Source organism: Bufo bufo, chromosome 3 (assembly GCF_905171765.1).
Source record: "Bufo bufo chromosome 3, aBufBuf1.1, whole genome shotgun sequence".
Taxonomy (NCBI): domain Eukaryota; kingdom Metazoa; phylum Chordata; class Amphibia; order Anura; family Bufonidae; genus Bufo; species Bufo bufo.
This window is the reverse complement of record NC_053391.1, coordinates 450,327,889-450,350,001: the sequence shown is the minus strand read 5'-3', so window position 1 is coordinate 450,350,001 and position 22,113 is coordinate 450,327,889. Positions and strand designations below refer to the sequence as shown.

The 22,113-nt window shown below is 44.8% G+C and overlaps 1 protein-coding gene across 1 annotated transcript in view; it reads left to right on the top strand.

Annotated features, from left to right (window-relative positions):
• The first annotated feature begins 12,201 nt into the window (after nt 1-12,201).
• The window catches only part of VWA3B (von Willebrand factor A domain containing 3B), a 185,442-nt gene continuing 175,530 nt past the window's right edge, over nt 12,202-22,113 (top strand). Inside the window, exons 1-3 of the mRNA XM_040425122.1 lie at nt 12,202-12,291; nt 18,291-18,425; nt 21,699-21,787. Of these exons, the coding sequence (XP_040281056.1) occupies nt 18,299-18,425; nt 21,699-21,787 (216 nt within the window). The 5' untranslated portion in view covers nt 12,202-12,291; nt 18,291-18,298. The remainder of the gene's footprint in view (nt 12,292-18,290; nt 18,426-21,698; nt 21,788-22,113) is intronic.

Below are 22,113 nucleotides of genomic sequence, written 5' to 3'. Positions count from 1 at the left end.
GTCCGGATCTCAATTATTGCTACCAAAACCCTCAATTACTCCTACTAGCAACACACTAATTTATTGCAAGTGAGCAAGGATCCAGGAGTCCAGCCGTACCCAGGTAGGAGACACCGTTGACACTATTACTACTGCTACACAGAGACATTACACCACTCTGGCATCCCTAACCTGGTACGTGAGTTGCAACACCTTAAAGGGCCCTGAGACTGTACCCTGCGCACGCTGCAATTGGCGTCACAAACAAAAACTATTAACTATTACCTACACCTGACCCAGTCATTGCATATTATTGCGCCAGTGTGCATTAGTCCAATCCGGCTTACTGCAAATGCATTCAAACCTATGGGGGGGGGGGGGGGGGCATTTCAAAGTTTGGGTACAGTCTCAGGGCCCTTTAACCCCTTAAGGACGCAGGGCGTATCGGTACGCCCTATTTCCCGAGTCCTTAAGGACTCAGGGCGTACCGGTACGTCCTACCTTGAAATCGGCATTCCGGCGCCCCAGGGGTTAATCGGAACGGGATTTCGGCTGAAATCATTCAGCCGGCATCCCGTAACAATGCAGGGGGGGGGTCATTTGACCCCCCCGCATCGACGATCGCAGAAAACCGCAGGTCAATTCAGACCTACGGTTTTCTGCGTTTCCGGTCCATTCGGGTGTCCTGTGACCCGATGAACCGGAAAAAGACTGCGATCGGTGGCGTAATTTTACACCACCTATCGCAGTCCGAGGATTTGGAGAGGCGGTGCTGGCCCTGGTGCTGAACGCCGCTGTCCAGGGTGCTGATTGGAGCAGGGGAGAGAGGCGCGAGATTCAAACTTCCTGCGCTCCTCTCTCCCCTCCTCTTCCTGTCCAGCACCCTGACCGTGCAGCACCGTCCAGAACGAGCTCCTGTGTCCCCACAATCGGCATCCATCACCCTCCTGCACCCATCGCCACCCAGGTAGGTTAGGGTCAGTGAGGGAGAGGCACCGTTAGGCAGGGAAAGAAGGGAAAAGTTAGTTAGAAAAAAAAAAAAAACTTTTATTTCCAAACTTTCTTTGATCCATCCATCAGACCCCAGATCCCCCCCTGCCACTTGCCCCCCCCACCACCAGCCCCCCACCCCACCCCCCTTCCCCACCACCAGCCCCCCACCACCAGCCCCCCCCCCTCCCCTGACCACCAGCCCCCTTACCACCACTTTTTTTTTTTCTGCGTGCGCTGACTGTCCGGCACTTTTTAGCGTCCGTCTAGTGTTAGCGCATCGCCCGCCCCACCACCCCACCGACCGCTGATCAGCGTTGTACCGCTGATCAGCAAGTTTGAACTTTTTTTTTCCTAACACTTGCCCTTTCTTTTTTTGCCTTTTTTAGTACGCGAACACCCGTTGCCCCCACACACACGCACATATAATAAAGGTTTCCACACACGCACACATACACGCACACACACCCATGGCCCGCCGGATGTTCTCGGCCGAGGAGGCATACGCCCAGATTGCCTCCGACTCTGAGAGCCCCAGTGAGGATGAGGATGACCCCACGTTCCTTTTATCATCCGCATCCTCCTCATCATCATCTGATGACGATGAGCCACCAAGGCGGCGGAGACGCCGCCAGGCGGAGCCAGGGGCCCCACATGCTAGGGATCCTGTGGCCCACCCTAGTACGAGCCGCCCTGGGGTTCGTACTGGTTTCCCGGCCCACCAAATAAGTCCACCGGAGCCCCCTGCCGATGAACTTAGCTGGTGTCCCCCAGTGGACTTTGAGCCTGAGATTCCGGATTTTGCTGGCAATCCTGGAATCCAGATTCCCACAGTGGGGTTTACTGAAATAGACTATTTTAGTTTTTTTTTCAGTAACCCACTGGTGAATCTGATGGTGGAGCAGACGAATCTGTACGCCCAACAGTTCGTCGCTCAAAACCCAGGCTCATTTTTGGCTAGACCCGGTGGCTGGACGCCGGTCAGTGCAGCCGAGATGAGGACATTTTGGGGCCTCGTGCTGCATATGGGTCTAGTCCAAAAACCCAGTGTCAGGCAATACTGGAGTGGGGACGTCCTATACCAGACCCCACTGTACAGTATGGTCATGACACGTCCCCGGTTTGAGGCCATCCGGAAATGTCTGCATTATTCCGATAATGCAGCATGTCCCCCCCGAAGTGATCCTGCCTATGACCGGCTGTACAAGATACGGCCGGTCATCGATCACTTTGGGACCACATTTCAGCAGGCCTACGTACCTGGAAGGGAGGTCGCGGTTGATGAGTCTCTCGTTGCGTTCAAGGGGAGACTCAGTTTCCGCCAATATATTCCCACAAAGCGGGCGAGGTATGGCGTGAAGCTATACAAAATTTGTGAGAGTACCTCAGGGTACACTTACAAATTTCGTGTGTACGAGGGGCGAGATTCCCGGATTCAACCCCCAGAATGTCCCCCCACTCTGGGTGTTACCGGGAAACTCGTGTGGGACCTTATGTACCCACTGCTGGATAAGGGTTACCACTTGTACGTGGACAACTTTTATACCAGCATTCCCTTGTTCAGGTCCCTTGCCGCCAGATCCACGTTCGCTTGTGGGACCGTGCGGAAAAATCAACGCGGCCTCCCTGCCTACCCCCTCCAGGTACCTATCCCCAGGGGTGAGACCCGTGCACTTACCAGTGGAAACCTGTTGCTGGTCAGGTATAAGGACAAGAGGGATGTCCTTATGCTGTCCACAATCCACGGTAACGGCATCACCCCAGTCCCTGTGCGAGGTACCGCGGCAACGGTCCTCAAGCCCGATTGTATCGTCGCCTACAATCGGTATATGGGAGGAGTTGATCTCTCGGATCAAGTCCTCAAGCCATATAACGCCATGCGCAAAACCCGGGCATGGTACAAAAAAGTTGCGGTCTACTTGGTGCAGGTTGCCATGTACAACTCTTTTGTACTATCCCGAAGCGCTGGCAGCACAGGGACATTCCTCCAATTCTATGAGGCAGTCCTCAAGGACCTGATCTTTTCGGACCGGGAAAGAGCAGGCCGGAGTACCTCGGGAATTGGAGGCGCCCGGATCGTCCCTCGCCAACACTTTCCAGGTGTGGTCCCCCATACTGGAAAGAAGGGACGAACCCAAAAAAAGTGCAGAGTGTGTCGCAGGAGGGGGATACGGAAGGACACCACCACTCAGTGCGACACTTGCCCCGATCATCCAGGCCTCTGCGTTATCGATTGCTTCAGGGAGTATCACACTTCCATGGAGTACTAAATTTTTATAATCCCCAACAGTCCACTAGAGAACATAAAAAACTATGGCTCTCAGACTTTGGAGACACGGAAACATTTTTTTTTCCCCAAAAAAATATTAGTTTTAGTGCAGGCATCCTCAAACTGCGGCCCTCCAGATGTTGTAAAACTATAACTCCCAGCATGCCCAGACAACCTACAGCCATCAGCAGGGCATGGTGGGAATTGTAGTTTTACAACATCTGGAGGGCCGCAGTTTTTAGGATGCCTGCTTAGTGTCTCCAAAGTCTGAGAACCATACATATTGGGCATCGTCGCGTGCGTAAAAGTCGTCGCTATAAAAATAACTTTTGCCCAAATGCCTCGGATGAACGGTGTTAAAAATATAAAATAAAAACGGTGCCAAAACACCCATTTTTGGGCAAAATTTCCATTTGAATCCTTTTTGCCGGTAATAAAGCAAGGGTTAACCGCCAAACAAAACTCAATATTTATGGCCCTGATTCTGTAGTTTGCAGAAACACCCCATATGTGGTCGTAAATGGCTATATAGCCGCACGGCAGGGCATAGAACGAAGGGAACTCCATATGGTTTCTAGAAGGCAGATTTTGATGGACAGTTTTTTTTTTGACACCATGTCCCATTAGAAGCCCCCCCTGATGTAGCCTAGACTAGAAACTCCAAAAAAGTGACCCCATCTAAGAAACTACACCCCTCAAGGTATTCAAAAGTTACTTTACAAACTATGTTAACCCTTTAGGTGTTCCACAAAACTAAATAGCGAATGTAGAAACAATTTTAGATTTTTTTTTTTGTTACATTGCCTCAAAAAAGAGTAATATAGAGCAACCAAAAATCATATTTACCCCTAAAATAGTCCCAAAACAACAACCACCTTATCCCGTAGTTTCCTAGATGGGGTCACTTTTGTGGAGTTTCTACTCTAGGGGTGCATCAGGGGGCTTGAAAGGGTACATGGTGTAAATAAACCAGTCCAGCAAAATCTGCCTTCCAAAAACCATATGACGTTCCCCTTCTTCTATGTCCTGCCGTTTAGCCAAATAGTAGTTTACGACCACATATGGGGTGTTTCTGCAAACTACAGAATCGGGGCAACCCATTTTGAGTTTTGTTCGGCAGTTAACCCTTGTTTTACTCCTGGAAAAAATTGATTATTTTGGAAAATTTTCCAAAAAATAGAAATTTCAAAATTGTTTCTCCATCTGCCATCAACTCTTGTGGAACACTTAAAGGGTTAACAAAGTTTGTAAACCCAGTTTTGAATACCTTGAGGGGTGTACTTTCTTAGATGGAGTCACTTTTTTGAAATTTCTATTCTAGGGGTGCAACAGTGGGCTTCAAATGGGACATGGTATAAACAAAACCAGTCCTGCAAAATCTGCCTTCCAAAACCCATATGGTGTTCCCCTCCTTCTATGTGCTCCCGTTCGGCCAAACAGTAGTTTACGACCACATATGGGGTGTTTCTGCAAACTACAGAATCGGGGCAACCCATTTTGAGTTTTGTTTGGCAGTTAACCCTTGTTTTACTCCTGGAAAAAATTGATTATATTGGAAAATTTTCCAAAAAATAGAAATTTTAAAATTGTTTCTCCATCTGCCATCAACTCTTGTGGAACACCTAAAGGGTTAACAAAGTTTGTAAACCCAGTTTTGAATACCTTGAGGGGTGTACTTTCTTAGATGGAGTCACTTTTTTGAAATTTCTATTCTAGGGGTGCAACAGGGGGCTTCAAATGGGACATGGTATAAAAAAAACCAGTCCTGCAAAATCTGCCTTCCAAAACCCATATGGTGTTCCCCTCCTTCTATGTGCTCCCGTTCGGCCAAACAGTAGTTTACGACCACATATGGGGTGTTTCTGCAAACTACAGAATCAGGGCAACCCATTTTGAGTTTTGTTTGGCAGTTAACCCTTGTTTTACTCCTGGAAAAAATTGATTATATTGGAAAATTTTCCAAAAAATAGAAATTTCAAAATTGTTTCTCCATCTGCCATCAACTCTTGTGGAACACCTAAAGGGTTAACAAAGTTTGTAAACCCAGTTTTGAATACCTTGAGGGGTGTACTTTCTTAGATGGAGTCACTTTTTGAAATTTCTATTCTAGGGGTGCAACAGGGGGCTTCAAATGGGACATAGTATAAACAAAACCAGTCCTGCAAAATCTGCCTTCCAAAACCCATATGGTGTTCCCCTCCTTCTATGTGCTCCCGTTCGGCCAAACAGTAGTTTACGACCACATATGGGGTGTTTCTGCAAACTACAGAATCGGGGCAACCCATTTTGAGTTTTGTTAGGCAGTTAACCCTTGTTTTACTACTGGAAAAAATTGATTATATTGGAAAATTTTCCAAAAAAATATAAATTTCAAAATTGTTTCTCCATCTGCCATTAACTCTTGTGGAAGACCTAAAGGGTTAATAAAGTTTGAAAAAACAGTTTTGAATACCTTGAGGGGTGTAGTTTCTAGAATGGGGTCATTTTTGGGAGGTTTCTATTATCTAAGCCTCACAATATGACTTCAAACCTGAACTGGTCCATAAAAAGTGGGATTTTGAAGATTTCTGAAAATTTAAAAATTTGCTTCTAAACTTCTAAGCCTTGTAACATCCCCAAAAAATAAAATATCATTCCCAAAATGCTACAAACATGAAGTAGACATATGGGGAATGTAAAATCATCACAATTTTTGGGGGTATTACTATGTATTACAGAAGTAGAGAAACTGAAAGTTTGAAATTTGCTAATTTTTCAAAATTTTTGGTAAAAATTGTATTTTTTTATGCAAAAAAATTAACTTTTTTGACCCAATTTTAGCAGTGTCATGAAGTACAATATGTTACGAAAAAACAATCTCAGAACGGCCTGGGTAAGTCAAAGCGTTTTAAAGTTATCAGCACTTAAAGTGACAGTGGTCAGATTTGCAAAAAATGGCCAAGTCCATAAGGTGAAATAGGGCCGAGTCCTTAAGGGGTTAATCCTGTGCCTGTGCTGCTGCTCTGAGTTGCAGTGCATGCGCAGAGGCTCTATTTCCACTACTGGGCCAGCGACCATGCATGCACTACTAGTAGTGAGATGCAGTGATGGCCAGTTCGCATTGTTCGCATTGTTCGCGGGCAAACAATGCGAACTGGCCATCACTGGTGAGATGTGTGGCCCGGTCAGTCATGCAGCAGTGAGGACAGCCCTTCTTGTTGTTGAGAAAAATCGATTCTCTCGTCTCAGTCACTTACTTATTCTTTTGAGACTGTATATGTCTCCTCCTTAGTTTGAATGCTATACAGTATCTTAATCATTGACAATAGAAGACGTGAGTCACAAATTGGGTGATTATTGGCTGGTATTTAATAGACAAAACACGCCTCTTGTCAGAACAATCTGAATTGCAAACTGTAGGAGTCACTGCTTTTTCAAATAAGCAAGCATTCAACATATCACCATAAAATGGATTTATTATACTTTAGACACATCTGAAATTCTTAGAAAAGCTAAGACTGAGGTCATTTTAAAGTGAAATGACTGATAGGCTCATGTCATCATATACGTCAAGGCTTGTGTAGCACAGAAGCACCGGTTTTGCAAATTTAGCACCGAGATGAGCAAACAATATGTAATTTAAATAAAAATGAAAAAAAAAACTTTAAGTGGAATATTGATGAAGACCTCAGCTTCAGAGAATACAGAACAATGGGATCACTGTAGCTCGCAGTCATTGAAGAATTCATCTCAGCAAGCCACAGAGCACCATTTATGACCAGGGCCACTCTTAAAGGGGTTGTTCGGGTTCAGAGCTACCCTTATTTTCACCCAGGCATCTCCCCTGATGTTAGCATCGAAGCATCTCATGCTCCGATGCGCTCCCTTGCCCTGTGCTAGTTCGCGCAGGGCACGGGCTCTTTTGTTTACAATAACACACTGCTGGGCGGAAGCTTCCGCCCGGCAGTGTGTTCATTGACGTCACCGGCTCAGATGGGCGTGCTTTAGCGCTGCCCTAGCCGTTTTACTGGCTAGCGCAGCATTAAAGCCCACCCATCAGTGCCAGTGACGTCACTGGGCTTCCTGGCAGCCCCATGGAGAGCCCGGTACATCACTGGAACTCCGGAAAATGCCTTTTCCCTGCCCGATTTAGAACGGGGCGAATGAAGATCATTGGAGCATGAACTGCTCCAATGCTCAAGTCAGGGGGCTGCCTGGGTGAAAATGGAGGTATGTCCGGGTTCAGCTCTGAACCCGGACAACCCCTTTAAAAGAAAGTCTATCCCTTGACTGTTTTGTACTGTTCCTGTTCCATGGCTATGGGCTACAAATGACCCTGTTACAGTGGCAATGCCATCCATGTTGGACTGTTATGTGCTAACTTACTGTGAAAATGCCAGTGATGTCATTTATATGTGACAAGCTGCCGCATTTAAATGTGAAGCCCTTTCAGATGAGTAATATGCCATGTAATGTGCCTTATAGTGACTAAGTATTCCTATTACTGGAAGTTATCCACAGGACAGAGGATAACTATTAGATCATGGGGGTTCAATCGTTGGGACCACTATGATTACAAAACTAGGGGCTCGTAAAATGAATGGAGCTGTAGCTCGAGCATGAGCATTACCAATCCATTCATCTCTATGGGAATGCCAGAAATAGCCAAGCATTTGTACACGGCTATCTCTGGCATGCTCGACCTGTCACTCCATTCATTTGAGATACAGGGCCCCCATTCTTGTGATTGTTGGGGCCCCCAGGGGTCTGTGTGGACAGGGAATGACTTCATCTAACCATAATAAAGCTTTAAATGCCCTGGATACTGATGCTCTGTATAAAATGTATACTGAGGTTGGTGATGTCATCGGTGGCCTATAGTCGGGGATAATGCCCCATGTGAGACATAAACCCTTGCGGTACCTTCTCAAGAGGAAGATTTTGCTGCAGAAAATTTCTGTAACGGATATTCATTTCCATTCATCTGAATGGGGTAGCTTTGGTGGCGGAGGAGCAGAGCAGCTCTGCCTGTAACAATCACAGTGGAGACCCTCACACTGATGCTCCCTAGGGCCAGGGCAGTGTTAGGAGGGCACACCCTGATATCGGAGCTCCTGCCTGATAGTAGTTGGGATCCCCTTAATGTTATAGGTTGGGCGTGGGTGCAATGGCCAGTGTATGGTGCAGGAATCAGTCAGCAATGTGGGCACATATAAATGTGGGATCAACACAGATGTCTTCAGCTGCCAAGCACATGTAACAGGTCAGCCAGCATCATAGTTACAAATCTGCTGACAGATGCCCTTTAAGCTGGGCCAGTCTAAGTGCCACATTGGTCTCCGATGCAGCGGAGAGCCGGGGCTTAGCTCTGGGATGTGAGCCGTGCTCCTGCTCTAACAGCCCAGACCAGCAGGAACACCAATCCTGGCTGTTTATCCTCTCACATGCAGCGGGAAATGCCGCCTGTCGGATGTAAGCAGTTAGAGAGGGGGCAGACTCCCTCTGTCTCCCATTGGCACCGTGCAAATGAGATTTTGGGGTGCTGATGCCAGTGCAGGCAGGCCTAGTGCCTAGTGTAGGTTCCAGGTCTGCCTCCCAGCAGGCTGCAGGAATAGTTCAGTATATTTTAGAAGCGATCAACAGACTGTCTATTATATATAGTCCCCTTGTGTGACTATTAAATGGTTAAAAACTGTTTAAAAAAAGTATTTAAAAAAATGTCAAGTAAAAAAATATACCTTTTTTCCATTGAAAAAATGTCAAAAATAAAATCTCATCCACATATTTGGTATCTCCACATTCGTAATGACCCGCACTATGCAATGATCATGTAATTTATCCCATGCGGTGAACGTCATAAAAAAAAACAAAAAACAGAATTGCTGCTTTTTGCTTAGTTGCCAACAAAAAATTTAATAAAAGGCAATCAAAAGTGTTATGTACCTTTAAATGTTACTAATGAAAACTACAAGTTGTCCTGCAAAAACCAAGCTCCATAGAAAGAAAAATAAAAAAGTTATGGGTCTTCAGATGTGGTGATGCAAAAACATTTTCCGCAAAAAAAAAAAAAAAAGGGGTTTTATTGTGCAAAAGTAGTAAAACATAAAAAAAAACTATGTGTAACCCAGTGAATAATGTTATCATTATTTATGAAACCGAAAAAAATGAATGCCGCTAAATTTATAACGGAAACACCCCATCTCCCTCCCAGGAAGAGTTGATAAAAGTTAATCAGTAAGTTATGTGTACACCAAAATGGCACCATTAAAAACTACAACTTGTCCTGCAAAAAACAAGCCCTTATACAGCTACAGACGGAAAAATAAGAAAGTTATCGCTCTTGCAAGACAATGATGAAAAAAATCTCCTGGTCATTATTGCCCAAAACAGGCTGGTCACTAAGGGGTTAAAGCTGTGCCATGTCCCTTCTTGGAGAGGCGTGTAGCAAGCCGTCTCTTTAAAGGGAAGCTGTCAGTACCAAAATGGACCATAAACCACCAGCAGTACCTTACAGCTGCAGTCATCAGGTTTCTAATGCTGTTCTTGTGTAAGATGTCCGAGGCGCATGATCGCTGTAAAACAACTTTTATTCCCCCGCAGGTCGTATGCAAATGAAGTTCTTGAAGTCAAGCTCACCCGCCTTCTTCCCATTTGATTAAAGGCCTTTTGGATTCTTTCAGGCACAATTTCATCCTGAGATTTCGTGCAAGCGCCATATGATCTCGTTTCCGGTGCCTTTGCATCGATCCCTGCTGTAGTGTACTTGGCCTCAGCGGGTCAATGCGCACATGCAGACTCAAATGGGTAAGCACTTCAGAGAACACCATCCTGTATCAGTGTGAGTCACAGGATCAGAACGCCTGCACATTGACTCGCTGAACCTATTACACTACAGCGGAGATCAATGTGCAGGCGTCAGAAAGTCGGTCATATGGCGCATGCGCAAAATCTCAGGATAGAATTCAGAATTCAAAAGGCCATCAATTAAATGCGAAGGGTTGGGAAGAGGGCAGGGTGAGCTTGACTTTAAAGGGGTAGTCTGAGTTATTTTTTTGTTCTTTGTATCTTTCTAACTAGGCAAATGTAACAGCTTTACCATGCACTTACTGCATCTGCTCTTTTCTCAGATTTCACTGAGGGTCACATGAACTGTGATGTCAGCTTCTCTCCCTGCTCTGATGATGTTTGGTGCACAAGCCTGAGAGAGCAGATATGTGCCTGTACAGGAGATGTCACTGTGCTGGCCATGCCCCCCTTCACTGCCGTCTGCTCTCTCCCTGGATTCTTAACCCCTTCAGCTGCACAGACTCAGGGCTGAAGGCTTTACTGAGTAGCTGCAGGCAGTGAGGAGACAAATGCTGGGCAGAGGAGCTGATAGAGGAGTTCTGCTGAGCATTGCACAAGAATAGGTAGGGGGAAGATCCTGTGTGTATCAGCAGTGCCATTATACAGCTGGGACTTGTAGTCCTACACATACAAGATGCTGCAGAGTCTCCCAGCAGGCAGACATGTCACTCAGGGCAGCTCTTGTATTCACTCCCTTAGCAGAGTAGGGGGAGGGGCAGAGATGGTTCTCATTGCAGGTAAACAAAGGGCCAAAAGAGAACCAGGGAAATGAGGATATAGATATTTTTTTGACGAAAACTTGCTTAGCTCAGTTATATATCGCTGACCATCAGATTTACAGTGCTATATTTTTTTTTTTCATAATTCGGATAACCCCTTCAAAGGGAATCTGTCACCTGGTTTGACCATATTAAGCTCTCACCATTGCCATGTTTAATAAAATACCTTATCTCCTGCAGTGGTTTTCTTTCTTATATTCATGCTTTCATTTTGCTAAAAAAGCGATCTTTGTATTATGCAAATGAACCCTGAAGGTGCCCAGAAGGGCGTTATTCTTCACCCTCTGAGCCCAGTAACGCCCCCCTGCAGTGCCTAGCCCGCCTTTATTTAGAGCCCAAGCACGCCTCCTCGTTATGCAGTATCGTCCCACACCCTAGTTTAACGGTGCCGCCCCCTCTGCTACGTCAGCTAATTCATTCAAGCCACGCACCTGGAATCTTCAATTCGTCCTGCTGAAATCTCGCGCAGGCGCAGAACCGCCTACTGCCTGTGCGATCCGACAGCCTCAAAAGTGTCACTGGGCTCAGAGGGTGAAGAATAACGCCCTTCTGGGCACCTTCAGGGTTCATTTGCATAATACAAAGATCGCTTTTTTAGCTAAATGAAAGAATGAATATAAGAAAGAAAACCCCTGCAGGAAATAAGGTATTTTATTAAACATGGCAATGGTGAGAGCTTAATATGGTCAAACCAGGTGACAGATTCCCTTTAAGTGTGAAATCCGCTGTCCCCTTGACTTCAAGAACCTCATTTGCATACGACAGGGGAATAAAAGTTGTTTTACGGTGATCATGCGCCTCGGACATCATTAGGAACCTGATGTCATCAGCTTTAAGGCACTGCTGGCAGTTTATGCTCCATTTTGATGCTGACGGGTTCCCCCACTTGCGGTTAGTTCCCAGGTTCGTGTTATCCAAAGTGGGCGACCATGGCGGTTTCTGCAGTGGTCTAAGCAGATTTTGACAGCGTCAATCCGTGTGTGAACAGGCCCTTAAAAAAATATAAAAAGAATAATAATAAAAAAATAATAATTAATATAAAATAATTGCTCCTCATAGAGCGCAGGTATAGCCGGCAGCAGGCACTGATATACGGGCTTTATTATGAAGTAAATGATATTCATCTACGACCACGTCTGTAAACCCATCTCTAATGCCAATTGCTCCTTTTATGACCAGGATTGCATAACATTTGCATGGCAACCCACACAGCAGGGGAGAGGGAGGCCCTGCAGTCAGTTCTGTACCACACATACAAGCGCATGCGCTGACTGGAATGTCGCAGAGAGGTAACAGTCCGTCCCGCCCCTTATATATAACCACTCCCCCCCTCAGCCAGGCACAGTTACACAGGGGAGGGCGCTGGCCTCTGATTGGGCGGAACTTAGCAACCGGCCGTTTCTATGGTCAACAAATCGGCGCCCCGGCTCCAGAGGGTAGGTGCGTGCAGGTAAGTAGTTTGGGAAAGGAAATGTACAGGTGTACAAAAACCAAAGTCTGCGGCGCTGCACACGATATCAGTGGAGACAGTCTGCAGAAACGTCTGGACGTCCTATAGTCCGCCAGTCTCAGCTGTAGTGGCTGATTACAGACCGCACTAGAGACTGTAACACTATCAGCTGGGTTTACTCTCAGACATCCAGTATGTATGGATTTATTTTCCTCCCTTATATAGCGCTGACATATTCCGCAGTGCTTTCATCACACTGTCCCCAATGGGGCTCACAATCTAAGTTCCCTGTCATAGAGGATCTCTTATGGTAGGGGCAGGGTGGGACTGGGATCACAAGGCCGGCCTGGCACACAAGCCCCCTTGCCCACATAGAATAACGCCTCCTCCATATTGTGGTGAGATAGCGGCATTACCTATCTTAGTCATCTAACCACAGCATCATCCTAGGAGAGAGAGTAGGAGTGGAACTCAGAAACATCTAGTCACAGGGTCAGGCATAGCATCATTATAACCAATAATACCGCCATATAGTGGTCAGATAGCAGGTCCGTACCAGAGAATCCAGCACTGAGCAGACACCGACAGTGAACCTGTCCGCTCTGCCGCCGAGTCTCATTTAGGCATTTATAAGGATATATTGGCTAAAGTCTCATTCAGGCCTAGTTCACACGATCTTTTTTTTGCGAGTGTACAGGCCGTTTTTTTGTGTTCCGTATATGGAACCATTCATTTCAATGGTTCCGTTAAAAAAACGGAATGTACTCCATATGCATTCCGTTTCCGTATTTCCGTTTTTCCGTTCCGTTCAAAGATAGAACATGTCCTATATTTGGCCGCAAATCACGTTCCGTGGCTCTATTCAAGTCAATGGGTCCGCAAAAAAAACTGAACACATACGGAATGTACTCCGTATGTCTTCTGTATCCGTTCTGTTTTTGCGGAACCATCTATTGAAAATTTTATGCCCAGCCCAATTTTTTCTATGTAAATTACTGTATACTGTATATGTCATACGGAAAAACGGAACAGAAATGGAAACGGAACAACGGATCCGTGAAAAACGGACCACAAAAAACTATAAAAGCCATACGTTCGTGTGAACTAGGCCTCAGTGTGTGGGTTTAGTTAGATTTGGTTGATTGCATCCACCACAGTAGTGCACCTATTCTAAATCTTTATTTGATATAGTCAATCACATCCACACATTTTGCTATCCTGTGTAGGATGTCTATGTGGCACTTGTGGTCCGCTGCAGGTATCCTCCATTGTACGCTTTTCTTGCTGGGGATCGCCACAAGTGCAGGATTTGCTCCCCTGCACTGCATATGTGGTTGAGCACTTCCTGTTTTTTGAGACCATGTTACTGTATATTATGTAATTTAAGTCTCATTTAGGCCTCTTGCACACAAACATTTTTTTTCTGTTTACGTTCCGTTTTTTGCGTTCCGTATACAGACCGTTTTTGGAACCATTCATTTAAATGAATCCGTATGCCTTCCGTTTCCGTATTTCCGTTCCATTCAAAGATAGAACATGTCCTATTGTTGTCCGCATAACGGACAAGGATAGTGCTGTTCTATCAGGGGCCAGCTGTTCCGTTCCGCGAAAAACTGAATGCACACGGACGGCATCTGTATTTTTTGTGGATCCGTTTTTTGCGGACCACAAAATACTGAAAAAGCCATACGGTTGTGTGCAAGAGGCCTTAGGCTACGACCACATTCCAGTTGTCTGTTCTGGCATAGGTACAAAAAGCGGTATCGCCAGATCCTAATATACCGGACGCCACTGGCGCCCCACAGGTGACTATAATGAGGTCCTATCCAGTTTCCGGTAGGAATACTACCATTTTGCAGGACAAGATACTTCTGCATGCTGCATTTTGCTCTTTTTTTTTTGCCAACATCTGCTATAGAGGCTTCTGATGGAACTTCCCTGCAGATGTGTATTTCTTATACAATAATTCGGGAACACCTTTCTTAGAACTCTTCATGGTGCAGTTCCTCTGTTATTCCACCTGGAAATGTATGAATAAACCAACATCTTGATTTAAATATTCCCCTTGCCAAAGGCTATGTCCTTACACGGTCTGATGGTGTCCAGTCATCGCTGAAAGTGTTGCACATCCTATTGACAAGGGAAATGGTGGCACCCAGTTGTCACTTAGGCCCGGGCTACACTGAGGCTTTTTGCAGGATCACACATTCGTGTGACAGCTGAAGTCCTTGTGGCTGAGTACTGGAGCTGTACCACTATTTATATATTCTATATTTCCAGGGGGGATAAAAGAAGCATGGCAGAACACAGAATAGATGCTACATAACTGGGATCTTGTGGGCAATAGGTTTTACCATAACAGACTTGTCAGGAGAGGTGACAGATCCTCCTAAATCCAGTACTCACATGTGACATCTATGATTGGGGGAGATTTGTGAAAACTGGTGTAAAGTAGAACTGGCTTAGTTGCCCATAGCAACCAATCAGAATCCACCTTTCATTTTTCAGAGCCCCTTTGGAAATTAAAAGGTGGAATCTGATTGGTTGCTATGGGCAACTAAGCCAGTTCTACTTTACACCAGTTTGATAAATCTCTCTTTCTTTTTTTTTTCTCCATCTGGCCCAGACTACTAGGCTTGAGCGAATCGACCTCCACATCATAGATCCGAACTCAATACATTAAAAAACTAAGATATTAATGCTGTTTCCGTACAGCCATAAAATGTATTGGCTCTATGGAGCCAAACTTCGTCTTGCGAGATCCCACTGTATTCATATCTGCGTATTGAAAAACAATTTAAAATAGCAATCCGAACTGGGCTTTGGTACCGAGGTACCAGCCAATACCAAAGCCCAGTTGGATTAATATTTTAAATTGTTTTTCAATACGCAGATATGAATACAGTAGTAATTCACCGAAGTATCGCACAACTTCTGGCGAGACAAAGTTTGGCTCCACAGAGCCAATACATTTTAACGCTGTACAGAAACAGCATTAAAGGGGTTGTCTTCAGTAAGTGGCATTTATCATGTAGAGAAAGTTACTACAAGCCACTTACTAATGTATTGTGATTGTCCATATTGTCTCCTTTGCTGGCTGGATTAATTTTTCCATCACATTATACACTGCTCGTTTCCATGGTTACAGACCACCCTGTAATCCATCAGTGGTGGTCGTGCTTGCACACTGTAGGAAACAGTACTAGCCTATTTGCGCTCCCATGTCCCTGGCCAGTAGATAGGCTGATGCTTTTTCTTATAGTGTGCAAGCACGACCACCACTGATGGATTACATGGTGGTCTGTAACCATGGAAACGAGCAGTGTATAATGTGATGGAAAAATGAATCCATGATAAATGCAACTTACTAAAGTAAGATAACTCCTTTAACATCAACGTTTTTGAACAAATTGACTTCGAATCTATGATGTGGAGGTCGATTCGCTCACGCCTACAGACCACCATGATGACTTCCCTTGACCACTGCAATACAAATAAATTCCAACCCCTTCAGACTCCAGAAATGACATCTAAATACATTCCAACCCCAGAGCAGATTATCAGATAGTTTTTACACTACACTCTGTATGTAGCTAATCGCTTACATATACTGGATGCGGCATTGACCAATAGCTGTATATACCACCAGGCTTGTTGTCAGACCGCTCACTCCCAGGCTTCTCTTCAGATCTGGGTGCCACCACTTAGTGGGTCTTAGGCCTCCTCCACACTTCCGTTTTTCATGGACCTGTGCTGTCAGCACACGTACCCATTGATTTAAATGTGTACGTTCACACATCAGTATTTTTTTTACTGACTGTGGGTCAGTAAAAAAATCACAGAGATGCGATGTGGACCAAACTCGCTCATTGAAGTCTATGGGTCTGTGAAAACCCTGGACATAACATGGATGGCATCCGTGGTGCGTTCTTTTTTCACGGAAGACAGATAGGTAATGCTCTTAAAATTTATTTTCAGCTGAGCAAAGTCCGTGGATTACGGATGACACATAAAGGGTAAAAACGGACACACGTACTATCCACGGATCCTTTGCGGACATCTTCATGGATTAAATAAGGACACTTTTTTCACGTAATCCGGTTAAGTCGCGGACAGCTGCGGTCATGCACTGCTCGGCCAATTAGGCCACAGCGCCTTATATTTAACTAATGTATAGGCGGTCTGAATTCCTAATGCCCGTGTGGTACCGAAGGTGCAGCGCAACCATTGAGAATTCAGACCACCTATACAGTGCAGTCTTCATTAGTTAAATATCAGGTGCTGTGGCCTAATTGGTGGCATGGTTCTTAACCGCAGCTGGCCTCAGCCTAACTGGATCACGACTGCACCGTGTGGTCATACCCTAAATGCCCATAATTAGATAAATCTAAAGATCAGGGCTTTTCAGATATTTTGGCCTTATCAGCTGACACATGGTGGTACTGGTGCCTCACTAGCGAACAAATACTAATGTGCAGCACCAAATACCTTAGTGGACCCAGCAATATGAAACAGATACTGCCATGAAGTGCACATAATACCCCCTAGCAGTGTTTACTACCGCAGTGCAGCACAACATTCCTCCCTCAACCGCCATTGTTCCCTCTCCCACTGGCAGCAGCATTGTCACTGACAGCAGCATTGTCACTGACAGCTGTCCTGATCAGCTCAGCTAGGGGTTACCCAAAAAAATTAGATCTCCAAGTAATTTACTGACACTGTACAGTAAGTATGGTGCCTGTCAGGCCTCTGGAGATGGACAACTCTTTTGAGAACCAGAACCGACAGAATAACAATTCATATTCACACTACTCCTGATAATAAAATCTTCACAAAAAGTATTCTATCAGCAGTTTAGCATGGTCAGTATTAACAGACTCCTTTTAAAGTATGTTTTTTACACTTTAATGTGGCAGTTTTTTTCTATAGTATTTGCATGCACTAACAAGTAATAGCTATATATGATGATAGGTGCCACGATTTCACAACATCTTTTAACATCAGTCAATTTTGTGATGAGTCAATTAACTTCAATGTAGTAACTCCAACACTCAGACCTCAGTTATTATTGTTACATATGTCTGCTTTCTTTAAAGGGCATCTGTCAGCAGTTCTGTACCTATGAAACTGGCTGATCTGTTACATGTGCACTTGGCAGCTGAAGGCATCTGAGTTGGTCCCATGTTCATAGGTGCCCACATTGCTGAGAAAATTTTTAAAAATTTTAAAATATGCAAATGAGCTTCTAGGAGCAACAGGGGCGTTGGCATTACACCTAGAGGTTCCGCTCTCTGTTGCTGCAACCTCTTCACTTTGATTGACAGGGTCAGGTGGTGAAAATGTCATCATGCCTAGCCCTATCAATCAAAGTGCAGAGGGTGTGGCAGTTGCAGAGAGAGCTGAGCCTCTAGGTGTAATGGTAACGCCCCCGTTGCTCCTAGAGGCTCATTTGCATATATGAAAACATAATTTTCAGTCAGTGTCATAGGTACAAATCTACTGACAAATGCCCTTTAATAATAATACAGTAAAATTCTTTACTCCATCAGTAAACAATTCTGATAAGATTTGTCAAATGATGAAATGTTTGGGAACATATATGGGCTCATGCAGACGAACGTCTTTGTGTCCGTTCCGTTTTTTTTTGCGGACTGTATGCGGAATCATTGATTTCAATGGGTCTGCAAAAAAAACGTAAGTTACTCCGTGTGCATTCCGTTTCCGTATGTCTGCATTTCCGTTCAGCAAAAAAATAGAACATGTTCTATTATTGTCCGCATTACGGACAAGGACAGTACTGTTCTGTTAGGGGCCAGCTGTTCCGTTCTACAAAATACGGAATGCATATGGACGTCATCTGTATTTTTTGCGGATCCGTTTTTTTGCGGACTGCAAAATACATACGGTCGTGTGCATGAGCCCTAAGTCTGTATCTGTATCTGTATTTCAGCTGCCTGGAAAGAAATTGTGCTGAATGCACTTTATTTCTTTATATGTCGATGACGGATGTCCGCAAATATGGAAGCAACAGCGCAAGTTTCATCAGCAGTATGGCTGCAGTCCTATGGGCTCAGTAAGAAGAAACTCACAATGCCTAAAATCCTGGCCCGGCTTGGTTTTCAGCAGAAGGAAGGTTGGACATGAAGTATTACTTCTAGAAAAATAAAATGGACATATGAGCAATAGTTATGTTCCATTCTGAATGCTGTGTTACTGGAGATACCATACCCAGGTCTACTAGAGTATTGCACCACCATATTCTCGGTCCACGTCTGATCTGCATTGTTTGTGGGTCACACGCCAACCCATTCATTTCTATGGGACTGCAAAGCATGCGGACAGCACATGAATTTCATCCACAAATGAAGATCCTTAGTATAGTATTTTAATTGCTTCCTTTATGAGCAAGATGATTATGATCATAAAGCAACAAGGAAGTAGGGATTCCAGATTCCTAAGGCCTTTTTCACACGGGCGAGATTTACGCGCGGGTGCAATGCGTGAGGTGAACGCATTGCACCCACACTTAATCTGGACCCATTCACTTCTATGGGGCTGTGCACATGAGCGGTGATTTTCACGCATAACTTGTGCGTTGTGTGAAAATCGCAGCATGCTCTATTTTGTGAGTTTTTCACGCAATGCAGACCCCATAGAAGTGAATGAGGCTGCTTGAAAATCGCAAGCATCCGCAAGCAAGTGCGGATGAGGTGCGATTTTCACGCACGGTTGCTAGGAGAAGTTCGGGTTTGGGTTAAGTATTCTGTACATTTTATTATTTTCCCTTATAACATGGTTATAAAGGAAAATAATAGCATTCTTTAATACAGAATGCTTAGTAGAAGGTCAATTGAGGGTTAAAAGAATAAAATAAAATGAACTCACCTCCTCCAATTGATCGCGTAGCTGCCGGTCTCCTGTTCTTTCTTCAGTTCCTGTCAAAGGACCTGTGGTGACGTCACTGAGCTCATCACATGATCCATCATGTGATCCATCCTGTTCTTTCTTCAGGACCTGTCAAAGGACCTGTGGTGACGTCACTGAGCTCATCACATGATCCATCATGTGATCCATCCTGTTCTTTCTTCAGGACCTGTCAAAGGACCTGTGGTGACGTCACTGAGCTCATCACATGATCCATCACCATGGTAATGAATCATGTGATGAGCTCAGTGACGTCACCACAGGTCCTTTGACAGGTCCTGAAGAAAGAACAGGAGTCCGGCAGCTACGCGATCAATTAGAGGAGGTGAGTTCATTTTTTTTTTTTTAACCCTCAATTGACCTTCTACTAAGCATTCTGTATTAAAGAATGCCATTATTTTCCTTTATAACCATGTTATAAGGGAAAATAATACAATTTACAGAATACTGAACCCGAACTTCTGTGAAGAAGTCTGGGTTCGGGTCTGGGTACCAAACATGGCGATTTTTCTCACGCGCGTGCAAAACACATTGAAACGCTTTGCACTCGCGGGGAAAAATCGCGTATGTTTCCGCAACGCACCCGCATCTTTTCCCGCAATGCCCGTGTGAAACCAGCCTAACAGTGCCATTGTCAGACTGACAGTACACACAGGCTGTTTTCGACAGAATGTTATATAAGGCCTCTTTACACAGGCCACCACAGCAGGTAATTATCAGGAACAATCTGCTCGTTCCCGATAATTGCCTGCTCTTCAGAGGAAATTAGACCAGCATTTATATGCAGCAATCACCTCCACTGTATGGAGACGCGGGATTGCTGCTGTGATCGATCGGGTGGTCGGCAGTACCTTTACACAGGGCAATTATACGGAACAAGCATTCCTAGGAACCCTCCTTCCTGATAATTACCCCAATGATTGGCCTGCGTAATGGGACCTATAGATATAAAACAGTCTAGTATGATCCCCTCAAGAGGGTCAACCTTGCAAAACCTGAAAGGTTTATTGTCACTGGATCGTAGAGAAGCAGAAATGCGTAAGGAGGGAAGTGTAGGAAAGTTCTTTAAAAAATGGCGCAGCTTCATAGTGAAATCCTCTCTAGCTCGGAAATTGGAACAATAATCAGACCCTTTACTCTTACCAAATGGTTTTTGACTGAGCAACTGAAAGGCACGTTAGGTAGGCTGAAACAACGACACTAACATAACACCATTATTAGGCTGAAAGGTACATAACCCGCGGAAGGCCCTCGCTGGATTACAATATATGTGTAACATTCAAACAAAATGCTTTGGTCATGGAAGGTTTCTATTGTTCTTCTATGTGCAGGACATGTATATGTTTTAATGATGGTTGTACGTTTTTATGTACGATGTATCGTGTCTCAAAAGAAAATATATACAAGGCAACTGCGAGGAATATGAATCCCCCACCTTGCTGTGTTATTAGAACGCCCCCTCTTGTAATAAGTTATAAGTGAGCACCTATTAAGCCTCATTCACACGTCAGTGTTCCACGTACGTGTTCTCCACAGACAGCACATGTACCCATTCCTTTTAATGTATGTATCCACACATCCGTGTTTTACCACGGTCCGGGGTTTTAGCATGGAAGCATGTTCTATTATGTCAGTGTTCACGGATCTATCACACCCATTATAGTCCTAAGAATTACACAGGATTCCCACTGTTAGGGTGCTGCCATATGTCGCTGCTCTGCTGCTGCATTTTGGATGTGGCAAAAAGAATCCCTTTTAAAAACCGCATGCGTTTTTTATACATTCTTATGCCGCATCCAAAGCAGGACAGCTGTGAGGTGTGCCAGCACCCTCAGATGAACATATGTTTACAGCTAGTATCTGCTCAGCATTAGTTTCTCAAATGTGACAACTGAATCTTCCACCATTAGGCTACGACTACGCGGTGCGGTCATGTCGCTGTAGTAGACTCAACTGTCCGCAGCTATTGCTTGCCCTCCTGCACTCCTACTTATATCATACAGTGTATCATTTTATATATCTACTCAGGGGAAATCCTGTGTAAGAAATGAGGGCAAGCGTTAGGCCCTGTTCACCCGGTGGATATTGACAGCAAAAATTTGGTCTGGATTCCTTGCCAAAAAGCTGCTGTCGGCTACGCGGAATCCCCCTTCCAGTGTTTTCAATAGTAGGCCGTCTGCTGGTCATGTCATTCTTGGCGCAGTCGTGGTTATAAACTGCCGCCTACCACTGAATACAATAGGAGGCGAATTCTGCAAGACCACTGGTGGATTTTTGGCGCAGAATCCATGCCAAATTCATCTTTCAAAGGCTGTGTGAACTGAGTCCTATGGTGAATTATATGTGGCTTTATGCTTGCTGTTATTGTGTGAGGGCATGTTTGAAGAACCCGTCATATAAATGTATTCATTTTTATTTGCGGTTGTTAAACATGAAGGACCTTTTATGAGTTTTATGAGTCATACTACTTTTATGTCCACAGATTATGTAAACAAACTGGGGCGCCCGGTGTCTTCGCGATACTCTCAAGGTCTTTTCCGACAGTACACCAGCAATGGTAAAATCTACAACGTAAGTGTGCAGACCATTTCTATTCTAACCAATGCATAATACATGTCACATATCAATTATTCATTTATCAAGGCTATACACACATTCTAGCCTTGATAAAGGTAGACCACGCGCTCTAGGGTTACCGCCTGCGACTACTTGTATGGGGGAGTCCGCTCTGCCGCACATACGTTTCATCACAAGGCAACTGGCTCGGGATATTTTCAGATTAGATCATGAATTGCATTTCTAAGGGTACGACCACACGTGCAGCTTTTTGTAGGAGTGGATCATGAAGGGAGGAAAAGTATTAAAGGGGTATTCCAGCAAAATAAAAATGCCTTGCA